The sequence below is a fragment of the Amblyraja radiata genome, chromosome 2 (assembly GCF_010909765.2).
Source record: "Amblyraja radiata isolate CabotCenter1 chromosome 2, sAmbRad1.1.pri, whole genome shotgun sequence".
Classification (NCBI taxonomy): domain Eukaryota; kingdom Metazoa; phylum Chordata; class Chondrichthyes; order Rajiformes; family Rajidae; genus Amblyraja; species Amblyraja radiata.
The window spans coordinates 52,351,447-52,369,208 of NC_045957.1; the positions used below are offsets into that span (position 1 = coordinate 52,351,447).

Sequence of the window (17,762 nt, forward strand, 5' to 3'; positions counted from 1 at the left end):
GTACATGGAAATAAGTTCGGTAAGGCATGAACAGGCAGAGACAATGGGTCTACCAGGACCGTCAGGTTTGTGGATTTTGGGGAGAAGGTAAAATCGGGCCGTGCGAGGCTGGGGAACGATGAGTTTGGAGGCTTGGGGGGGCAAGGAGCCGGAGTTGATGAAGTCAGTGATGGTGCTAGAGATAGTGGCCTGGTGCTCGACAGTGGGGTCATGGTCCAGGGGTAAGTAGGAGGAGGTATCCGAGAGTTGGCACGTGGCCTCAGCTTTGTAGAGATCAACGCGCCAGACTACCACGGCCCCTCCATTGTCGGCGGGTTTGATAACCCAATCTGGGTTGTTGCGGAGTGAGTCAATGGCAGTACGTTCTTGGGGGAGAGGTTAGAGTGAGACAGGGGAGTGGAGAAGCTGAGGCGGTTGAATAAGGTCATAAGTTGAGACCATTGAATAAGGTCATAGCTGATATGATCTTGGTCTTGGCTCCACCTAACTGTCCCCCCCATAACTCAAGGCTCTCATGTGGGACAAAAAACTGACTCCACGCCCCCTAAACCAGCTCCTCAAACACATATTCATCTGGCCTATCCTTCTATTCCTGCACTCACTAGCAGGTGGCACTGGGATTACCACTCTCAAGGTCCTGCTTTTTGACCCCTTTCCTACCTCCCTGCATTCACTCTGCAGCACCTAAGCCTCTTTTGCAACCCATGTTGTTGTTATTGATGGTGTACAGAAGGGATGGGTTGCATCTGAACTGGAGGGGGATCAATTTCTTGGGAGGAAGATATGATGGGACTTCGCGGGAGGGTTTGAAATACATCGGTGGGGCGGAGGGATCCAGAGAAGAAAGGAGGCAGATGAGAAAGTACGAGTCAAATACTGTAGTCAAAAGGGAACAGGTTTAGCAGGAAGGAGAGGCAGGTGCGCAGTAAAGAAAGAGGAAGGTTGGTGGTTTAAACTATTTATTTCAATGCTAGAGACTTGGGGGATGGGAATATCATCACCATAACAGAAACATGGCTGAAAGGAGGGCAGGCCCAGCAACTCAACACTCCAGGGCGTAGATGCTACAGGCCTGATAAGAGATGCAGTTAAGGATGGGTGGGGGAGGAGGAGTGCCGTTTAATTGGAGAGGATAGAATAAAAGTGCTCAGAGAGAATAGTTTTGAGGTATTGTCCAATGGAGCAATATTGGTAGAATTTAAAAGTAGGAAAGGAACAATCATTTTGATGGGACTGTATTGTAGGCCTGCCAATAGTTAGCATGAATGAGGAGCATATGTGTGGAGATATTGCAAATATCTGTTAACATTATAGGATAGTATTAATGAGAGATTACTTGCGATATTGACTTGTTCTCCCATGGTGTAAAGGGCATGGACGGGGTGGAATTTATTAATTATTGTGTCCAAGAAAGCTTTCTTCATCAATGTATAAAGGACCACATTACAGAGGCCGTGTCACTGGACCTCCTCCTGAGGATCGAGGTAGGGCAAGAGGCAGAAGTGTGGGTGGGAGAGCATTTTAGGACAATAGTCATACAGCGATACAGTGTGGAAACTGGCCCTTCAGCCTAGCTTGCCCACACCAGCCAACATGTCCCAGCAACACTAGTCCCATCTGCCTACGTTTGGTCCATATCCCTCCAAACTTGTCCTATCCATGTACCCGTCTGACTGTTTCTTAAACATTAGTATAGTCCCAGCCTCAACTACCTCCTCCGGCAGCTTGTTCCATACACCCACCACCCTTTGTGTGCAAAGTTACCGCTCAGATTCCCATTAAATCTTTTCCCCTTCACCTTGAACCCATGTTCTCTGGTCCTCGATTCCGCTTCTCTGGGCAAGAGATTCTGTGCATCTACCTAATCTATTCCTCTTATGATCGAATTCTCCTGCCCTCCAAGAAATAGACCTAGTCTACTCAAGCTCTCCCTATAGCTCAGACACTCTAGCCCTGGCATCATCCTCATGAGTCTTCTCTAAACCCTTTCAAGTCTAACAATATATTTCCTATAACATGGTGTCCAGAACTGAACACCATACTCTAAATGCGGTTTCACCAACGTTTTATACAACTGCAACATGGCCTTCCAACTTCTATACTCAATACCCTGAGTTATGGATCAGTGACCATAATTCTACAAAGTTTAAAGTAATTACAGAGAAGAATAGGGCTGGCCCACAAGTCAAGATCTTAAATTAGGGCAAGGCTGATTTTGGAGGTATTGACAGGAACTTGAGATGTTGATTGGGAGAGACTTTCTGCAGGTAAGAGGATGACTGCCAAGTGGGAGGCTTTCAAAAATGAGTAAGCAAGAGTACAGGTGCAGCATGTTCCTGTTAGGCTTAAGGGCAAGGTTGGCAAGTTTAGGGAACCCTAGTTGATGAGAGATATGGCGGTTATGGTTAGGAAAAAGGTGGCAGCATACGTCAGATTTAGGCAACTGGAAAAATAAGCCATTCCTCTCAGGAATGAGAGAATACCAATTTATTTCTCAGCAAATAAGAAATTGAGGCAATAGAATTGTGATGTCAGATCATATTGGAATTACCAAAGAGGAGGTATTGTCATTTTTAAAGCACATTAATGTGGATAAAAACCCCATGGTCTGACCAAGTACATCCTTGGACCTTGTAAGAAGCTAGGAAGGAAATTGCGGGAGGCCTTTGCTGAGATATCTGCATCATCTTTACAACAGGTGAAGTTATAGAAGACTGGAGGGGGCCTAATGTTGCACTGTTATTTAAGGAAGCCAGCATGGACAAGCCAAGGAAAACAAGCCGTTGAGCCTGACATCAGTAATAGGGAAGTTGGTGGAGGTGATTCCTAGGGAGAGGATCTACCAGCATTAGGATAAGCACGGACTGATTAGGATTAGTCCGCATGGCTTTCTGTATGGGAAATTGTTTCTCACAAACGAGTTTTTTGAAGATGTCATCAAGAGGACCGATGAGGGAAGGGCAGTGGACGTTATCTTATCCGGACTTTAGCAAGGACTTTGACAAGGTCTTGCAAGGTAGGCTTGTCAGGAAGGTTGATTGCATAGAATGCAAGGTGAACTAGCCAATTGGATTCAACATTGGTTTGGAGGAAGGAATTAAACAGTAGTTTTGGAGAGATGTTTTTTTCCTGATGGCTGGCACAGTTACGGTAAGTTCTTTAGAGAGCGCGGAGGGGGGGGGGGGAGAGAGGGGTGGGGGGGGGGGGGGGGGGAAGAAGGGGGGGGGGGGGGACACTTTTAAGAAGCCAGACAACTTTTAATAAAGAAAGCAGGCATTTAACATTACCGGTCGGTTTTCCTTGGTTCTGAAAACTCCAATGAGCCAATTAAAATGCCCGGTCAGCAAAGGAGATTGCCTACGGCTACCTCGGCTGCTTAGCGACCCCACTCCGCTGCACTACGAGTTCAAAAGAACCATGCCGACCAATTTTTACTCGGGGAAAAATTTTCAGCATGCTGAAAATTTTTCCTCGACCAAACTGAGGCCGCGAGTTTGCGGGAACTTCCCTCGAGCATGAAGGAGAGTTACAGTGACCTCCTAGGATCTCCTAGGACCACGTGTCGACCATGAATTTCCCTGAGGGGATCAATAAAGTATTTATTATTATTATTATTATTATTATTATTATTATTATTATTATTATTATTATTATTATTATTATTATGATGCTGCGAGTTCGAGTCGAGCGCAAACTATTCTAAACTCGTAAATTAGGTTGCCACAGTGGGACAGGCCCTTAAGGATTACAATCAGATGCTTTATTGCATTTCCTAATCCTTCTATACAGAAAATCCCAAATGCAATGTCCATCAAATGTTAAGAACTACATGATCGCCAATGTACAGACTCACAAGTGGTGGGAAATCTGTGTATACCTCAACCCAAGTGGTTCTGTAAACTTTAGAGTTAATCTTGCCCGACCAGTATTGATACGTTTTGTCCATCAGCAATCAAAATTTGTCTCCAGAATCTACCTATGGTACCCAGAGACTTGGTTAAGAAAGGTTTCTGTCACTCTATAAAAGGACACAATTGCTCAATTCTCTTTGTTTCTAGATTGATTCTTGAGATGGCAAGTTTGTTGCATGACAAGAGATTAAGAAGGGCAGGCTCTCATGTACATCCTTGAGTTTATCAGGGGATTTCGCTAAAAAACTCAAAATTCTTACAATGCTTGACTGGTTGGTGTGTCAGAGGTCACAGTCAGCAAAAGGAAGACAGCCATTAGGATATAGATAGGCCAAAGCCCCAAAGAGAGGATAGTTAACCTTTGGAATTCATTATTCAAGTGGAGTGCAGTCAGAACAAAGATAGATAAAAAGTTTGGAGAAAAAATGTGGGATCAATGCAGGAAAGGCCATTGAGGTAAAATATCAGCCATGATCTTTAGCACAAGGGACGAAATAGCCTTGCCCTGCTTATTTTATTTGGTACGTGTTCAAATTACCTCATTCATACAAAACCCAAATTTTAATTTGCCCTTTATCAACAAAAGCCACTAATTTCAGAGTCATACATCAGGAAAGCAGGCTCTTCAGACCAACTCTTCCATGCTGACCTCGATTTCCCATCTAAGCTGGGCCCATTTGCCTGCATTTGGCCCACATCCTTTTAAACCTTTCCTGTCCAAATATATTTTCAATGCTGCTATAGTATCTCGCTCAACTACCTCCATTGACAGCTCGTTCCATACACCCACCACCCTCTGAGTGAAACGTCACCTTACTTTACAAATCTGTTAAACTATAACCCTCATGAAACTAAAAATTGATCTTCAACTTTTTTGCTACAATTCAGATTTCCCAAGGTACTCAGACAACCAATTGCTTTCAAAATATTTTATGTGGGTCAATACCTATGCCAATATGCAAAGCTAGATTTCACAAATAACAATGCAACTCTGTTATGATGGGAAAGTGAAGTCAGGACACTGGGAGAAAGCTTTGAATATTATTTTACATCTACCTGACTGACAGGCATGAGATCACACAAACAAAGCAGCAATGTTTAGTATTCCACAAGACTGAGCAGCAGATGATTTTTTTAGGTTTAGCTGATTAACTCTTGTTCCTATCTGGATGCATCTAAACTTTTGAATTGGTAATACGTACTTAAGATCATGGGTAGGAATTAGGTGATGCAGAATTCAGAAACCTGAACACAGAGTATTATTTGGCTGACATTTTGAAAGAGATTAATTAACATTGGGGACCATTTCCTCCTCCAAGAATACAGCATTTCCTCTTCCCAAAATACAGGGCCACTGCTTCTTATAACAGACATGTGGTGTACTCAATAAGTGAAAACAGAATATGATGACCCTCTATTTTCAAAGTCTTCGTCTATCAGAGCTCACCTGACATTGGCTTCTCTGCCATTCGGACAATGAGGTCAACCCCTAATACTGGCAGAGATTGGCTAACTTGGCATGTAAATGAGGTGCAGAAAGAAGAGTCCCCCCCACCCCCTCCCCACAATTCTAATTAGTGTTTATACCACATCTACCCTAATTAAAAAAACACTTGATGCTTTTAGCATTCTATCTTGTGTTTCACTTCTAAAGAAGCGTATTTTCACTGGTTAGAAAGTGCCATTGAATTCCCGGAATTTGACATCTGCTCGTAGTACATCTCCTCTGGCAAAGTTCAGCCTTTGGCTTCCTTAATCACAACATACTTAAGACAACTATTCCAAAAGTAAAATTGTGCCACTCCAGATAAATAATCCTAACTAATTGTGACTCGGTTGGGAAAGTTGGAGTCGGAAAATAAGGAAGGATTCAAAGGAATCAGGAAAAATGTTTTACTCGGTGAACTTCATGCAAACAAGGAATTTTACTGCGCCCTGGTGCATAGGACAATAATCAGGTAATCCAGCTCACCTCTCCTTCCCAAGCAGTTCACCTTAATACAGCAAATTGTCAAAAGGGAGAAAGTAGCTTCCTAAAACATAATTTCAACTTAGGCTCTGCAGGTTGGACTGCCATTTAAATCAAAAGATTGAGAGTTCAAGCCCATTCTGGGAACAGATTCCAAATTGAACTACAACACCCAAAGGAATCCTATACTATCAATGTTATTGTTCAGTACAAGGTCACTGGATAAAAATCCTGCAACCTAGGCCACCTTTTGCATGACAAGACCGGGTGTTCCCCAAAACAAAACGTTAACAAGCCTTGCCAATACACATCATTCATTTTAAAAGGCCGAGAGATGTGATAAGTCAACGTAGTAATTGAGATCTTGGGTTTATTTTTAAACACGTAAAGAAAGAAGACGACCATATGGTGTATCCACTTTATCAGAACTACCAATTAATCCCACTAAGCCCGTCCTTCCCCCATAGGCCTGCATATGTCACTTTGTAATTTTCTACTGCATCTGAGGCAGTTTTCTTTATTTCAAAGTACAAAACAAACAGTTACTGGTCATTTACACTTTTTTGGTTAATTATCTTAAATCTGCGGTTAGCAGTTCAACTAGCAATAGAAACAGTTGATCTTTACAATTTGAAAAAAGTGCAAATAATTACCTTCCTCTTTCAAGATTTGTGAAATCCCAGTTTAACGTCTAGGATGAAGACAACTAAGTGATAGTTGGAATTTGTCTAAAATTGCTTTATTTTGAGAACAAATATGGGTAATGTCTTAAAATAAAACATGGAAAGTGAATGAGCATTAGCCATAAATGAATTTTCTTTTTACCATAGGATAGCATTATAGAACCAAGGGATGACTCAGATTCAATGGTCATTTTCAAAACGGAATGCACTTGAAATTGAAACATAGAGGTCTACAGGGAAATGCAGGCTAATAGACAAAGAGCTCGGGAAACGCAATGCAGTTACTTCTTTCTGAGCAGCATTATTCTAAGCTATTTGATAAACTCAATAAATTCTAAAATTCCAACAGCTGAACTCTTCACACTGAAAAGATCCAAACCACGAGTTAAACCATAACATTTATCCTATAACCTTTGCTTTCTTTGATCACAGGAGTCAGGAAATTCAAATCAATTTTGACTACCTTTGGGCTACTTTGTGCATCTTGGAGTTTAAAGCTATGACAGTTAAAGGAAAGATTTGGTGAAACTACAGTTCACTTTTTTCTGCCTCATAATTCAGGCATCAGCTGTATAGCAGCTTCAATTCATATTGGGGAAAGCAGAGTAGAAATGAGTCTGAAGAAGGGTTTCGGCCCGAAACGTCGCCTATTTCCTTCGCTCCATAGATGCTGCTGCACCCGCTGAGTTTCCCCAGCAATTTTGTGTACCTTAGAATCTTTACTTGCTGCTTTCTTGTGATCAACATATTGCCCATCAAAAAAACCCCAATTTGTTCAGTAAGTTTAAAACAACTTCAGTAAAATTAAACAAATAACATTTATTTGTTTAAAAACACACCAAGCATATTTTTTTTCTTCCCAAAAGGGAACTTGAGAAAAGTAATTTACAATACACGCATATGACAAAACTAAGTGCTTTGCACTTCTTACCATATCCTGCCATTGAAGCACCATGCGGACCATCTATAGCATTTTGATTTTCTTCTGCGAGAGCTCGAACGTATCTTTTACTCAGCTCTAAGATTTGTTCACGCAGTTCTGCACTGTTTTGATGCTTTGGCTGCTGGAAGGTGAAGTGAAGCAGCACCAAACCCCAAATGAACCCGAAAATCAGCAACAGGGCACTTAGTTTCTGGGATGCATTTCTCCTGAATAGATTTCCAAACATCTTCATCTACCACAGCTTATTTTTTCAGGCAATCTAGTCACGTTATTAACATCATCTCTTGAATCTTTTATGGAGAACATTCAAGTGGTCGGCTGCTTTAAATCATCTTCATCTAACATTAGCTTTCGGTCCTGTGAAAAGGAGAAATCTATTCTTTAGGGAATGAAACTTGGTTATTGCACAATTAATAATTAACTATAAAACCAATCCTGTAAACACATAACCAGAAACAAAACTGAAATAAAAAAGAAAATATACAATGCAACCAAATTGACTTCTTGGCTAAAAATTGGAATAATCAAGAAACAAAGCTTCTTCACGATATACAATAATCTTAAAACAAAAGCATGGTTGTGTTAAAATCTGACCATATTTTTTAAACCCACAAGGGATGATCTTAAAAATTACCCAGTAAACAGTCAATGGGTCAGGCAGCATCTCCAGACTGGGAGACAACATTCATGGTTGAAGTCAGTGACTTTTCAACAGAATTGAGGATAGATCATAAATTTAAAATATTCTTCCTCTCCTCACGGACCCTGCTTGACCTGCTGAGTACTTTGGCACTCCTTCTGCATGGTTTATTGTGGAGAGTGATTAATTCTTGTATTAAGAATATCGATTGATGCAATAAACTAAATTATATTATTTTAAATGGGAACAAATATAAAATGTTCATGGATTTATGCAGAACGTTACCAACACTTTAAGGTATAAAGAGATGGGAGAAACTTGGTTTTCTGCTCTTGAGTAGAGAAGGCGAAGAAGCTATTCAAAATATTAGCATTTTGATTGGAAAATAAAACAAAAACTGCACTGTTAGTAAGTAGAAGAAAGCAAACATTTGCCAAAACTACCAAAAAGGAGGAAATATTTATTTGTGGTGTTCTTGTTACGAACTGTAAAATAATATCTGAAAGTGTGTTCTATGCCCATGCAGTAACAACTTTCACAATGTGATGAATGCTTGATAAAGAAGCAAGTGCTGACCTTGGAGATATAGCAGGGCAGTGGAACTAATTGGTAAACTTTTTCAAGAGCTTCTCCCAGATACAATGTGTCATCTTCTGTGCTGTATCTGTGAACAAAATAAACAGTATAACGAAAGATGAACCAATTGTTTAAAGATGTAGTCATACAATATTTCTGCTTTGAACCATTCAGATTAATTGGATGCAAAGAATACAATCATTAAAACAAATTTTATTATATTACAGTATACTAATCCATTTGATGAAAACAGTTTCATTGTTCCGTTGCAGGAACATATGATAATGAAACACTTAACTTTAAAGAAATACCCATGGAAATTAAATTAAATTATAAGCTAAAATCAATATCAATGAAGTGCATTTTGTTTTGTGTATGAAGCTTTAAATTCAAAGATTTGTTTTCCATACAAAACACAACAATAATGAGTTCTATACCAATTCAAATTTAATACAGTACATAATTGTGATCACTTCTATTTTGCAAGATTATTTAAACCATTAATCTGCAATGCCATATGCTGTTCTAGTCCATAGTGATTACAAGTAGTGGGATTTTACGGTATTTTTATTTGCCACAGTGGAATTGCTTCTTAGTAATAGACTCACATGATACAGACCGGCAGAAAATGCATGGGTTTCTCTCAGTGACTGACGTAGATGGACAAAAGAAGACGATTGCTTGTGGCCGTGTTAAATGCAAGTCAAACACCACCTTTGCTTGGATGTCCCTGTCAGTGGTGAAGCAACGGTGCATGTTGCTATCCTTGGTGTTGCCCCCAATGAGACCTATTAATGCCCATGGCATTGAATTCACCTCACCTGCCATCAGCCATGATATCAGGATCCAGCCACACGGCACCAACAAATACACTGAGCAGCCATTCAGAATTCACATTGACAGCAAAGAAAGTAAAAGGCACCATTTCTAACATGTCAAGGATTTTATAATATGCATTGAATGAATGTACAGAAGATTAAAGGTGTGAGCAGAAAACATTCAACATGTAGTCATGAAGCTACAGAAGGATTACAGCTGTTTAGATTGGGTCTGCGCAGGCTCTCTATAAGAGTAACTCACTTGTTGAACCCTTCTACTTCTTCTCCAGAGCCTTGCAAATCTTTCACACCAATTAATTTATTTTTCAAAGACCACAGTAGAAACCGTTTCTACTACATTTGCAGGTTATGTATTTCAAATTCCAAACACATGTTGCTTAATTTCCCCCCCCCCCCATTTCACTCTTAATCCGCTTCCCTTATATTTTACACCCAGGGTCGCCAGTCCTTGCCCCCTCCCACAGCATTTAAAAGGCATTTGGACAGGTGCATTGTTAGGAAAGGTTTAGAGGGACATGGGCTAAATTAGACTAGATTAGATGGGGATCTTGGTCGGCAAGGACAAGTTGGGCCAAAGGGCCTGTTTCCGTGCTGTATGACTCTATAACTTGTTTATATCTTGTTACAATATACCCTACACAGTTTACACTCCCACCTAGTTTTGTTTTATGCAGAAAATTTAAAGTTATGGCTTGCACCCCAGAATCTAGCTCATTAACAAAGATCAAATAAAGCAAAGGCCTCATTGCCAAACCCTGGAGAATGCCAAAGATAAACACAAAATTCTGGAGTAACTCAGTGGGTCAGGCAGCTGCTCTGGATAAAATGCATTGGTGACATTTCGGGTCAGGACGCTTCTTCAGACTGATTGTAAGGGGAGGGGGAAACTGAAAGCAAGAAATGACGAAGGGAAATCGGGGCTGGCAACAGATGACTTCAGCCAGGGTGGTTCCCTGATAGGCCAATTGTTGGCGAGGGATTATGAGGGATACATCGTAGTGAACTGTGGAACTGGTTAAATGACTTTTAGTGGAGGAGGGGTCAGGCGCAAGCGGGAAAGGGGAGTTCATGTAGAAGTTAACTAAAATTAGAGGATTCAACTTTCATATCAAAATATGAGGTGTTGTTCCTACAATCTGCATGTGGCCTCAATAGGCAATAGGTGCAGGAGTAGGCCATTTGGCCCTTCGAGCCAGCACCGCCATTCAATGTGATCATGGCTGATCATCCCCAATCAGTACCCCGTTCCTGCCTTCTCCCCATATCCCCTGACTCACCCTCACTCTGGGAATGGTGTAGGACCAGGACAGATAGGTCAGTATGAGAATAGAAAAAGGGATTACAATCAAAACACCCTGCCTCAGGTCATCTGCTTTACCCGCCCTGATTTTCCTGTTTTTTTCTTGCTTCCAGTTCTCTCTCCCCCCCAATCCCCCACAATCAGCCTGAAGAAGAGTTCTTGTCCAAAACATCACCTATCCATCTTCTCCAGAGATGCTGCCTGTCTGGCTGAGTTACTCCAACATTTTGAGTCCATCTTTGGTATGAACCAGCATCTCCAGGTCCTTTTTATAACTACCGGAATGCCAAACATTATCTTCCGTCAGTTTCTATTACAACCATTAGCTGTGATCCTCTGTTGCCTCTTAACTCGGCCAACTTAATATTCATGCCATTAATGTTTTGAATCTTGGTGCCTCAAATTTGTTGAATAGCCTTGATGTCAAACATTCTTGTAGTGGCCATTTGTTTGTGTCAATGATGATGGCATGTGTCTTTAAATTTTAGACTGCCCGTTATATTCTGGGTGGGATTTATGACGTATTTTTGGGCGTGTTTGGAGCTAAGTTTCTTGCGCAGAAGCTTAGTTTTTAGTTTAGTTTCGGACCAGCATGGAGGTTTACCCTTTGACCATGCGAAGCGAAACGGAGACACGAGAAGTTTTCTAACCTTTAAAGCGATAAGCTGGAGTTCGATGAAGATTGGATGAAGTTGGAAGAAGTTTGGATGTACCTTATTGTTTTTCATCAACAATAAATAATTTATTAATCAAAAGTCTGTGAAGAAGCTCTGAAGGTCTCTGACGGTGAGCTCGTTTGCATATAAAGACATTCCCCTTAACCATGTAGTCCATTTCGCGGCTAGAGGGAGTAATCTCTTGAACAATATAAAAATCTGCCACTACAATTCTTGATGTCCATTTCTAATTATATTCACTATTTCATCACATTTCTAGGAAGCATCCCATTTGCCAAGAATGCCAAGAGATAGAGAGAGTACAGAGGAGATTTACTAGAATGTTGCCTGGGTTTCAGCAACTAAGTTACAGAGAAAGGTTGAACAAGTTAGGTCTTTATTCTTTAGAACGCAGAAGGTTAAGGGGGGGACTTGATAGAGGTCTTTAAAATGATGCGAGGGATAGACAGAGTTGACGTGGATAAGCTTTTACCATTGAGAGTAGGGACGATTCAAACAAGAGGACATGATTTGAGAATTTAAGGGCCTGTCCCATGAGCATGCGACTCCATGCGGCAAGCGCGACCCAACGTGGTCGCTCGTGCCGTACGGCCTCGCGGGGCCAGTCCCACTTCGATCAGCGGAGCCGTATGGAGTTTTGCTGAGCTGGTCTCGACATCGCGCAGGGCTCCGAAAAACTGACCGTGTTCAAAAATTCCGCGCGGCAACGACCTGCCGGCCCGCAGCCGCAACGATGCTGTACGCACAACCTCGATGGGCGTGCGCAGCATCTCTACACCGTAAGCATCGACCTTACGCCGTACGTCACGCGCGAACTTCCCGCGGACTTCGCTCGAACTTCACGTCACTCACTCGACCTCCGCGTGGCCCCCGCTTCCGGTTTGGTCGTGCTCGCCGCATGCAGGCGCATGCTGGTGGGACCGGCCCTGTACGGGGATCACTCGACCTCCGCGCGGCCCCCGCTTACGGTTTGGTCGCGCTTGCCGCATGCAGGTCGCATGCTCGTGGGACAGGCCCTTTAGGGACAGAAGTTTAGGGGTAACATGAGGGGGGAACTTCTTTACTCAGAGAGTGGTAGCTGTGTGGAATGAGCTTCCAGTGGAAGTGGTGGAGGCAGGTTCGATTTTATAATTTAAAAATAAATTGGATAGATATATGGACGGGAAAGGAATGGAGGGTTATGGTCTGAGTGCAGGTAGATGGGACTAGGTGAGAATAAGTGTTCGGCACGGACTAGAAGGGCCGAGATGGCCTGTTTCCGTGCTGTAATTGTTATATGGTTATATAGATAAGATGCATGTCAGGCAGCAGATTAGGCAAGTGTTAACATTTAAGTAAAATATACTTAATAAATATTAAGATGATATTAAGAATTTAAAAGCATTGCACAATATTTTGTTTTGCAGGTTGGATATAATATGCATGGAAATGCCCAATGTTCATAGTCATGATGGGCTTATTCTAAATGTAACCTATTAATAAATGTGCACAGCAAACACATACCAAGTATGGTATTTGCTGGTAACATGTGTGCAATATAATAAACAAAAGCAGTAACAGAATCCCCCATGCAAATCATCTATTGCTTGGCCTTTTCTACCGATGACTCTTTTGTAGCACAAGACAATTTGAGTTCCAGGACTTATTAACTTTGCTCCTGTTGTGATTCAACTTCTTCCATGACATATTAAAAGCCTGGCTTCTGAGCTAAAGGATAAACAGATGGAGTCATGAACTAAAACTTAGTCTTAGAACAGAAATGGCTCAGCATGCCAAGAAGCTATTATTATCATCACTTCCTGCAGCATGTTATATTGAGATCATATGCGACACCCACTGTTTTCAAGTTAGTGTAAAAGGTAATCAAATCACTCTGCCAGAACAAGCTAAATGCCAATTGACCTATATAGAAGCATAATTACTCAGACACAGAAAAATATATAAAGTAGCAAATGGTGAAACAATTCACATTAAATGCCAGATTTCTGTGTGATTTTTCTTATACAATCTGCAAGTTATTTGAAGCAAACTGCTGTTTGGAATCAAGTAATCATGTAATTGAGTCAGTTGCTAATTTTGCCAACTGTTGTGTCTAAATGCCAAACTCTGACACCGATTCAAGCGAAACAACTAAGCTTTAGGTACGATTAAGAAAACATAGGAAGTATTTCCACTTAGTTAATAACTCAAATATAATAGTCCTCAAATATAAAGATCATACCAAAAGCAGAGTTGTCTGGTGAACATATAACATTTTGACATTTATTATCCTTTTTTAAATAGCTGGTCAAAATTAACAGGAGACAGAAGTTTTAACAAAAAAAAAAATTCAGTTAGTGTCCCCTGCATCAATAACTAGTTTAGTTTAGTGATACAGCATGGAAACAGGCTCTTCAGCCCACTGAGTCCACGCCGACCAGCGAACACCCCATACACTAACACTATCATACACTCTAGGGACAATTTTAAATCTTTACCGAAGCCAATTAACCTACAAGCCTGCATGTCTATGGAGTGTGGGAGGAAACTGGAGCACACGGAGAAAACCCCACAGTCACAGGGAAATTGCACAAACTCCGTGCAGACAGCACCCGTAGTCAGGATTGAACCAGGGTGTCTTGCGCTGTAAGGAAGCAACTCTACCGCTGCGTCACCGTGCCACCCTTGATGATTGATTGATGATTTAAATGCATTCTTTGTTTAGCACTGATTCCGGCTAATAACATTTCTGAGACATTAAGATAAGTGGTAAAAATATCTGTGTTGTTATGAAATAGCAGCACGGGCAGCGTGGTGGCATAGCGGTAGCGTTACTGCCTTACAGTGCCAGAGACCCGGGTTCGATCCTCACTCCGGGTGCATGTCTGTACGGAGTTTGTACATTCTCCCAGTGACCTCCGTGGGTTTTCTCAGAGGTCTTCGGTTTCCTCCCACACTCCAAAGACGTGCAGGTTTGTAGGTTAATTGGCTTGGTATAAATGTAAAAATTGTCCCTAATGCTTGTATGGTAGTGTTAACGTGCAGGGATCGCTGGTCGGTGTGGGCTAGATGTACCGAAGGGCCTATTTTCGCACTGTATCTCTAAAATCTCTTGGCATGAGGGGCCAAATGACCTAGTCTTGCTTCTTAATTCTGCTGTTTGCCATCTGGAATTTCAGCCCTACTGGTTTTTATCATTGGCCCAATTTACATAGGACAAGTAGCAACAACTTTATCAGACCTTATAACTTATGAAGAGTAAATTACCTAGCAACCTTTGGTGACCCCTCCCACTCAGCATAATAGAACTGAGAAAGTTACTCTTCAAGTTACTCTATTTCCAGACAGGAAATATCTGTAAGATTTATTGTTAAGACAAATGAAAAGGTGTGGACTTTTTCTACAGACTGGGATGGTGAGGGAGTGCTGGCAAGACGAACATTTCATACTTGATTGCAAGAACAACTTTAACAAATAATTAAGTATTTTAAATGCACAAGTATGTGGTAAAGTCCTTTTGATGTGCATTAGCGTTTTAATATGATTTGCTGTTTCAGTGATGTAAAGATTATTAAAGCAAATACGATATATATTCACGTGGCATAAGGTCAGGAAGTAAAGTAAGATGGTTGGTTAAGTTGGAATGTGCTGAAATAGAATATTTAAAACATGCAGTTTGTGAAGGTCAGGGCACAAAATTAGATGTGGTATTATGCTGGAAGGAACTTTACAATAACATTTTGTAACCCAAAATAAATAGATTATGGGCAGAACACTTAATAATTTGAAAGGAATGAAAGGAAAAGGGTGTTGCAATATCCAAAACAAACAAGTTCTGGGACATAACATTAGTCAATAAATGGAAAAGGTCTATAACCTTTTTGTAATTAATGTGAATCATTTAATAAATGTTTTGGGCAATACACACCTATAATCTTTGTCGTGTTTTTGCAGCCTCAAACATGATTTGAGTTACCTTAAATTAAATCTTGAAAGTAAAATAAAATTACAAATGGCAAAACCTATAGTCATAATGACCATCTGAGGTGAAATACAAACAGAAGCACAGAATTTCAATCCAGGACAATGAAGGATCAGCAAAATATTGCCAAGCCATATACCTTTATTTTAAGCATTCAAGAGTTCAAGAATATGGGGTTGGGAAATGTTACTGAATCAGAATCAGATTCAGATTTTATTCGGCAAGTATGTTTTGCAACATACGAGGAATTTCACTGGCCAGGTCAGTCATACAATTAAAAGCAACAGACTCAAAAACACATTTTAACATGAACATCCACCACAGTGACTCCTACACATTGCTCACTGTGATGGAAGGCGAAATAAAGTTCAAGTCCTTCCTTTTGTTCTTCCTCGGTCATGGGCCTCGAGCCCTCCGTTGACGGGACGGTCATGACTCCCGTAGCCGGCGGGAATGAAAAAAACAAAAGATGAAAAAACGAACAGATGCCGGCAGGTCGAGCCATCTCCCCGGCGCCCCTGGTGGTCTTGATGAAGCTTTATCAAGCTGCTTCTGTTTAGGTGTCATATCGAAGGAACTCAATAGCAACATGATGAACTATTGATGGGGAATGTGAAATTTTTAAGTGGTGGTTTGCTTTGTCTGAACAGTCTGAAACTTCTGTAGAATCACAGGGATTGCACTCATCCACCCAAACAAAAAATATTCTATAATTAGTTTGACTTGCACCTTGCAATTGCTAAAAAGGTTTCAAGGACTTATGAAGTCCTGTATGTGATCTTACAGTTATCTGATATTGAAGGGAATATTTGACTGGCTCATCCAGTTAAGTTTCTGACCGTCTAAATATCAAGGGATGGTGGTAATATATCAGCCTGCAGGACAAGTTAATGTCATTGACTCGTGTGGCATAAAGGTTATAACCCATACCCAAATATTATTCAGGTCTTGATCCATTCAAGGTCCTCAAGGAACTAGCAACCCAGCGATCTGGACAAGTGATGACATGAATCTGAAACCCACTCTCAAAAATGTAATGCAAGTAATTATACAAATTAATAGAAACATAGAAATTAGGTGCAGGAGTAGGCCATTCGGCCCTTCGAGCCTGCACCGCCATTCAATATGATCATGGCTGATCATCCAACTCAGTATCCCATACCTGCCTTCTCTCCATACCCTCTGATCCCCTTAGCCACAAGGGCCACATCTAACTCCCTCTTAAATATAGCCAATGAACTGGCCTCGACTACCCTCTGTGGCAGAGAGTTCCAGAGATTCACCACTCTCTGTGTGAAAAAAGTTCTTCTCATCTCGGTTTTAAAGGATTTCCCCCTTATCCTTAAGCTGTGACCCCTTGTCCTGGACTTCCCCAACATCGGGAGCAATCTTCCTGCATCTAGCCTGTCCAACCTCTTAAGAATTTTATAAGTTTCTATAAGATCCCCTCTCAATCTCCTAAATTCTAGAGAGTATATACCAAGTCTATCCAGTCTTTCTTCATAAGACAATCCTGACATCCCAGGAATCAGACTGGTGAACCTTCTCTGCACTCCCTCTATGGCAATAATGTCCTTCCTCAGATTTGGAGACCAAAACTGTACGCAATACTCCAGGTGTGGTCTCACCAAGACCCTGTACAACTGCAGTAGAACCTCCCTGCTCCTATACTCAAATCCTTTTGCTATGAAAGCTAACATACCATTCGCTTTCTGCACTGCCTGCTGCACCTGCATGCCTACTTTCAATGACTGGTGTACCATGACACCCAGGTCTCGCTGCATCTCCCCTTTTCCTAGTCGGCCACCATTTAGATAATAGTCTGCTTTCCTGTTTTTGCCACCAAAATGGATAACCTCACATTTATCCACATTATACTGCATCTGCCAAACATTTGCCCACTCACCCAGCCTATCCAAGTCACCTTGCAGTCTCCTAGCATCCTCCTCACAGCTAACACTGCCCCCCAGCTTAGTGTCATCCGCAAACTTGGAGATATTGCCTTCAATTCCCTCATCCAGATCATTAATATATATTGTAAATAGCTGGGGTCCCAGCACTGAGCCTTGCGGTACCCCACTAGTCACTGCCTGCCATTGTGAAAAGGACCCATTTACTCCTACTCTTTGCTTCCTGTTTGCCAGCCAGTTCTCTATCCACATCAATACTGAACCCCCAATGCCGTGTGCTTTAAGTTTGTATACTAATCTCTTATGTGGGACCTTGTCAAAAGCCTTCTGGAAGTCCAGATACACCACATCCA

At 41.4% G+C, this 17,762-nt stretch overlaps 1 protein-coding gene across 2 annotated transcripts in view; it reads right to left on the reverse strand.

The window, feature by feature from the left end:
• Window positions 1–17,762, reverse strand: part of ccdc126 (coiled-coil domain containing 126) — a 101,357-nt gene that overhangs the window by 65,274 nt on the left and 18,321 nt on the right. For both annotated transcript variants that reach the window (XM_033046438.1, XM_033046437.1), the window contains exons 2-3: window positions 8,723–8,810; window positions 7,495–7,863 (exon numbers count right to left, since the gene is read on the reverse strand). In XM_033046438.1, coding sequence (XP_032902329.1) covers window positions 7,495–7,738 — 244 coding nt within the window. In that variant the 5' untranslated portion in view covers window positions 7,739–7,863; window positions 8,723–8,810. The remainder of the gene's footprint in view (window positions 1–7,494; window positions 7,864–8,722; window positions 8,811–17,762) is intronic.